Below are 6,980 nucleotides of genomic sequence, written 5' to 3' on the forward strand. Positions count from 1 at the left end.
CTTTCCCTTGCAGGGCCCTATCAGAAGCCTCATCACTCTTAATCCAAAAGAAAAAGAGATACTGCAACAGCCCCAAACCTTGGTTAGGGTTGAAAATGGATTTTTAAAAGATGCCTGAGATCTTTTTCTCTGCTGAAATGCCTTCTTTGTACAGGCAGATCTTCCAGAGGCCACCACCTGCCACTTATCTGCAGTGGCACTGTGTAAACCATGCAAAAATGGTTAAGAGACAGTCTGACAACATTTTACTGACTTGGGGCTATTCAGAGGGTGGGAGCTGCTCCCTGTAGGGGTTTAAATGTGTAAATATTGTAAAAATTAAGCAGCAGGGAGGAGTAAAGTGGTGGGAATAAGCTTTTTTGGGGGGTTAAGTGGAAGAGATGCTGCAGCACCACCAGTCTCACTCTGGAACATCCCTCCCTCCTCCAGGGTACCAGGGTCATGTTTTGGAACAAAGTGAATTTCTAGAAAGTTTTTTTCCCCCTGCTATCTTATCGCCACCAGGAATTAAAACAGCTGCTGAAAAGGCAGCAGTGGCTGAGCCAAGCTTTTACAGCAAAGTTGTTCCTGCATCCCTTCCCACCACCACCCCCCAAAAAGGCACTGGGTGGAACAGATCTCACCCACAGAAAACCAGAAGTCAGGCCAAACCCAAGGGCTGTACTGGAAACAGAAGCAGAGCACTGAACCCAGCCACCTGTTCACCAAACACATTTTCAGTTGTGCTTCTCATCAAGACTCAGAAAGAAAAATTTCCCTCTGCCACGAAAAGCAAGAAGAGCCCAAAAGGATCCCCAAATGGCCACAGAGCTGCACTCTGCAGCCTCAGAAACAGGGGCTGGAATTCCCACCTTCAGCACGCCACCCCATGCAGTTTAGGAGCCATAAAACAACATCAGTGACAACAACAACAACAACAACACAGGTGGGGGGAGAGGCAGCAGCACCAGATCCCATTTTCCAGTCCATCATCAATCCAAAATTAAAATGCCCCGGTCCAGTGATGAAATAACTGCAGACTGACAAGCTGTGAGATAATGTTATTCATTAGGATGTTGTTTATGGTTCCTCTGCGAGGCTTCCACGGCTACAGCACCAGGGATGATGTTTGGGAGCATTTCAGACACACCACATACATGATTTTGTCTCCACTCAGCACTGCACTTCTCCCAGGTGAAACAGCTCTATGTAAAGCTCACTGACAGGCTGGGAGGATGTTTTGCCATTAATTAAGAGAAAAACCAGAAAAGAGAAGCTCTTCAGTGCTCATCTCCCCATGCATACCTTGAAACTAAATTCAAACCCCGACAGCCAGCGCTCTGGTTAATTTAAATGGAATTCAAAAGGCATTCTCCATCCTTAAACACAGAGACACCCAGCACAGGCAATAGATATCATCACTAAGCACAGCAAAGCCCATAGAAAATACATCAAGCACTGCCTTACTTTAGTGAATTAAATAATTCAAGAGCTGGCAGAGCTGCTTTTTCAGATTTCCTGACCAAATGCATCACCCAGCAACAGCAGCGCTTCAGTCTGGGAGGGGTTTTAAGACCACAACTTACCTGCACTACTTCTCCAAGAGACAGAGATGCCTCTGCTCGCCTCAGGGCTGCTCCCCCCAGCCAGCAGCACTTGTCCCCAAAGGCCACTCGCTCAGGTGGCCGAGGCAGAGCCGGCTCCTGCTTTTTCACTGGCTCCAACATGAATCCATCCAGAGCATCTTTGTCCCTCACTTCCAATTGGCGAGCGGCGGATGGGTGGAGTGAGAGCGCGACCCATTAGCTCCCAGATGGACACCTCCAGCCCAGCTCTGCCAAACCCACACCTGGGCAGCACCTCTGCACATGGCACCACTGCCCCAAACAAGGATTTGGGATGTCTCCTCCTGCAGCCACCCGGATCCCACCAGCCCTCTGAGCTGTTTGCCTCCAAGACCAGAAATAGAGTAGTTAAAGCAACCCAGCGCTCCGGAGAGTTTTGCTGGATGCAGGATGGAGAAAGCTCCTGTGCCTCCTTAAAAAAGAAAAAAAGCTCTGTGCCAGCCAGAGCTGAAGCGAGAAGATGCTGTACCTTACAGAGAGAAGTACAGGGAAAGCCAGAGGATGAAAAAAAAAGGAGGAGGGGGGAAAAAAAAAACCTGCTGCTGAGAGGGAGATAGAGCAAATTCCTTAAAGATACAGCTGCCGTGCTTGCCGGGCTCTGGTGCTTCATCCAGCTCAGCTGCACGGCAGCAGCAGTGCAAGGGTTAATGCATGCATGCAGTGGAATGAGAAACAGGGCAGCAAGTCTGTGCTCCAGCAGCAAGTTGCAGAAATTAGAGCTGAAAGACCCCACCTCATCCGAGGGGACTTAAATCCCAGCCTGCGTGCCCAGTGCTGGACTGTGAGGTGCCTAAAAAGCTTCGGAGGGAAGATGCCACATCCTCTCCTCCTGCTCCAGCCTATTCTACACTGCTTCACTTTCCTTACAATTCCAGATTTTCAGCACAATAAGCCAAGTCTCCCCCGGAGATTTAAACCCCAGAGGAATGGTCTAAGCTGGCCAAACAAACAAACAACAAAAACAACAACAACAACAACAAACCTCCCAAAAGCAACGTCAACTCAGAAAAGGCAGAACCCTAAAAGAGTAAGGCAGAAATAAACAGCAAATTATCCAAATGCTGGCAAGGCTGGGTCACTCCCCTACTACAGCAATTCTGACAATCCCTGTGAGTTCAGTAAAATAATTCCCAGTGATGATATTTACCAGGAGGCAGCGAACACTTCCCAGAGCACGGCAAGGGGAGGCAGCACCCGGCTGGGGAAGGGGCATCCCTTTAGCAGCCACAAGCCCCCATCCCCAGGCTGGTTTCCTCTGCACAGAACCACAGGCAAAGCGTGTTTTTAAACACCTCCCACGCCTTTTCTCTGCTGAGACTGCTCAGCCAGTCTCCTCCATTTTTTATTTTTTTTCCCTTGCCATGCCACCTGACGAGCTTTTCCAGGTAAGGCACATCACAGACTGGCAATAAGATGCTAAGGAGGTAGAGCGTGGTTCAGAAAGTGTTTGAGGGTGGAAGAGACCCCTGGAGGTCTCCAGTCCCACTCCCTGCTCCACCTTTAAAGAGAAATCAGGGCAATACAACACCAGACACCTTCCCCAAAAAAAGTTTTATAAGAAGTTGAGACTCCCATCCTTAGGATCAGCACTCACAGAGCTCAGCTCCTAAATCAGCAGGAGCTCCCCATACTACATTAAAGCAAGATTTGAACCAAGCTGGAATTTTTAAGGTAACTCCTCACAGTGAGACAAACCTGTATAGAACATCTTCAAACCTTCCTGTATCCCCACACCTGATACCTTCACTAACAGTTCAGAGGATACCTGACAGCATCACAACCCCAAAGGTGAACCGAGCCCGCTGAGCCTCCAGCAGGTATTTCAGGTTTCACGCACTGCCGGATCCATTTCAGCAAGTGAACAAGCTCAGGAAACAAAAGACTGGCTCAGATCAGTTTCTATTTTTAATTTTTTCCACGCTGAGGTTGTTTATCAGCTCTCCCCGAGTGTAGCAGAGACCAGAGCTGCTCCTTGGTGGAGATGCCAAACTGTGGGACCAGGACAGCATCACCACAACCACACCAACCCATCCTCCAAGTCCCACCTGTGCTGCTCCCATCTCCAAACCCTCCTCAAACCCCACCTGGGCAGCTCTGCTGCTCCATCCCAACCCTTCCAAACCCTGGGCACGCACCATCCACCGGCCTGCTCCACCTCTGCTGCACCAAACGCTGCGGCCACGGGGCCAAATCCTGGGAAGAGCCAGCACTGGCCCCAAACTGGCCATAGGGAGAGCGCAGGAAGGTGAGCCGGGGGTAGCAGAAGGACGCCGGCTCCATCAGCACAGAGAAGAGAGGAGAGCCAGGTACGAAGCAAACCGCGTCTCCCTTCGCCTCCTGCAGCGCGTACTGTTGGGACATGCAGTCTCAGAGCCTTCTCCCAGAGAAGTTCCTTTTTTTCCCAAAGGATTTAGTGCAAAAATAATAATAATTAAAAAAAAAAAAAAAAACAAAGAGTAATAAAAGAAAGCCCAAAGACGGCGGAGCAGCCCCGCTGCTGCTGTCAGAGCCCAGCAGAGCACACTGGCAAGGCAGCGTCTCCAGGCTGTATTTAAACGCCCCTCTCAGAAAGCAGAGATGCAGCACAGGAAGAGACAAATTCCAGCTCTGCGTCGGGCTGATAAGCCAGGTTTATAATATTCAAGAAGTATTGGCATTACTAATCTCTAAAAAAAAAAAAACCTAGAAAAATCAGCCTGTTCCGGTGGGAACAGCCAACACGTTGAATAAAACAAACACACGCGTGTTAAGCCCTGGGGACGCAATTAGGCTCGGAGCAGGGGGAAGAGGCGTTTAACTCCTGGAAAAGGAGATGGCAGAGGAAAAGGAGAATAAACCTGGTGCCTCACACCTCATCCCGTGGGGTGGCTCGTCCCAGGGGGCCACTGAAGGGTGCCAGCACCTGCCCCAGCACCAGGAGGGGAGGAAGGTCACCTCATCTTCCTCCCAAGTTGCCCCGTTCTAATTTCCACTCCTGAGCCCCTCTCAGTGGGCAACACCCAGCAACAACTCCACTCCACTGTTTGCCCAGCTGAACACCTTGAGACAAAGGTTGCCCGGTTCTCAGCATTGACCAGCTGAGATCTTCTCTCCACCAGCCTCAAATCTTGGTTTTCCCCAGCACAGCCCCCATTCAGCACTGCTGGCATCCATCCCCACAGCTGCCACAGCCCCACCAGCCTTTCTCTGCCATTTCCATCAGCTGGGGAACCCCAAAGAACATGTGGGGAAGGAAAGTCCTCACCCAACACCAGCATAAAGTGTAACCCACTCCGATGCCTTGGTTTTCATGTTTTTCTCCCCGCGTTCTTGCGCTTTCTCAGCAAATCTCTGAGGATTGGCACAACTCTTGCTTTGTTCCCTACCCAAATCTCATCAGATTCCCTACCCAATCTCAGAGCTCAGAACCTCCTTCAGCAGCAGAGGTAGAGTGAAGGCCTCAGTCCTGCTGGTTTTAATTGGGAGTCAGAGCCAGGGATGAATTTAGAAAGAGGGAGCAGAAGAACCCATGGAGCAATGAGTGACAGCAAAGCCCTTTGATGGCACAGCCAGCACTGACAGATGCAGGAGCCCTCAGAGCCGTGCTCTGCAGAGAGCCTTCGTGGGGAGCTCAGCCCAGAGCAGAGTTAGGAAGTTGTATTTCCACTAAAAAAGAGGAATCAAAAATCAAACTTGATTTTCAGCATCACCAGGTCTCAGCACAAACTGCTGAAGGAGCTGCTCTGCAAACTGCACAGTCACACAGCACTGCTCAGACTCAAGTAAGGATGAACTTCGAGGAATTGCCTTGGCATTTTTGGATGGCAATAGCAAAGGCAGCTTGGATTTAACCTGTGTTGGATGTCTTGACAAGGATTTGCATATTTAGAGGGTAGATAACAGCTTCATGATGATGATGATGATGAGATATTGAAGTGTCCCAGGCTTTGTTTCCTCCCAGGGCAATCCTACACAAGGATCCAGGACTTCTCCAGAAGTGGGTTCACATTAGGAGGAGGTAACTCAAGTGCCACCCAGCCTACTGAACCAGAAAGGTTCTGGGAACCCTGTGGCTTCCCAGAGACACCTCAATCACAGCACACTATTAGAATTACTAAAAAAAAAAAAAAACAAAAAAGCAGCTCTCCCCAGTTAATGTGATTTAACACCTGTCCTTAAGCATAAAGTACCTATGCAGAGCATCAGTGCAGTTCTGCCAGGACAGAATTGGAGGTTTTAGTCTTAGACAGGCAAATGAAACAGCACCAGGTTAAGCTGGGTAATTCTGGACTAAAATCCAACTTTTCAACTAAAGCTTGACCTTGAGCCTAACTCTTACCTCAGCTGCCTCCTGCGAGAAAGATCAAACCAAACAACAAGCAGGCAAATTGAACAGCACCAGGCTAAGTCTGATAATTCTGGATTAAATTCCAACTCTGAAGCTAAAATCTGACCCTAACTCTTACCTCAGCTCCCTTCTGCTGAAATATCCAACTTCTCACTGACACTTTCCTTTAAGCCAGCGCAGAAAACTTCCCTCGTGGATCCTTTCCCTTTGAAACCCAAGACATCTTTGTTTTCACACTGACTCAACACAAAAATAAAGCTTGTTTTAATAAATGTTTACAGCCTCAAATGATTTACTACAGCTTTACTAGAAGTCAAGCCACTCTGAGCTTACACACAGATATCTTATGCCACCGGGTGGGTCAAGCAAGGGCTCCAGTTAAAAAAACCCCAACCCTTCTTTTTTATCTGCATTTATTTAAACAAGCTGAAGCATTCAAATTGCCAAGGAACAACAGGAGAGCCGGAGGGGAACTTCCTCTGCGGTCCATCATTCTTAGGGAGCACCAACTGTACAAAAGCCACAGATATTTCAAAACTGGAGGGCTCTGGCTGAGATGGATTAGCCAACAAATCCCGATTATAGCCGGGAAGCGGCGACGCGCGGCTCGCAGGGGGGGTGGCAATCACTGAGGTTGCTGTGCAGACAGGACTCCAAGTGTTGCCTCGCTGTTCCAGCCTTCCAAAAAAACCCCAAAAAAGCAGCCACAAACCCAAGAGCAGTAAGCCAGGTGAGGCACAGCTGGATTTACTCAATCTTGGGTCAAGCAGTTTATCCCGTGCTGCAGCACTTGAGGAGCAGAAATTTGGCAGAGGAGGAACAAGGCTGTGCTCACACCTAGAGACAATCCAGGAGAAATCCTGCAAACACTGGAATAGCTTGGGGGAAAGGAGAAAATTCTCTGAGGATTCTCCCCGTGCAAATCCACACAGAGGAGCTGTGGCTGCCCCTGGATCCCTGGCAGTGCCCAAGGCCAGGCTGGAGAGGGCTTCAAGTACCCTGGGATAGTGGAAGGTGTCCCTGCCCATGGCAGGGGTGGAAGGAGATGG

The 6,980-nt window shown here is 49.4% G+C and overlaps 1 protein-coding gene across 1 annotated transcript in view; it reads right to left on the reverse strand.

The window, feature by feature from the left end:
• The window catches only part of SLC4A11 (solute carrier family 4 member 11), an 89,575-nt gene extending 85,610 nt beyond the window's left edge, over positions 1-3,965 (reverse strand). Inside the window, exon 1 of the mRNA XM_005429448.3 lies at positions 3,740-3,965. Within this exon, the coding sequence (XP_005429505.1) occupies positions 3,740-3,965 (226 nt within the window). The remainder of the gene's footprint in view (positions 1-3,739) is intronic.
• Between the last annotated feature and the right edge of the window lie 3,015 nt (positions 3,966-6,980).

The sequence above is a fragment of the Geospiza fortis genome, unplaced genomic scaffold, assembly GCF_000277835.1.
Source record: "Geospiza fortis unplaced genomic scaffold, GeoFor_1.0 scaffold62, whole genome shotgun sequence".
Classification (NCBI taxonomy): Eukaryota; Metazoa; Chordata; class Aves; order Passeriformes; family Thraupidae; genus Geospiza; species Geospiza fortis.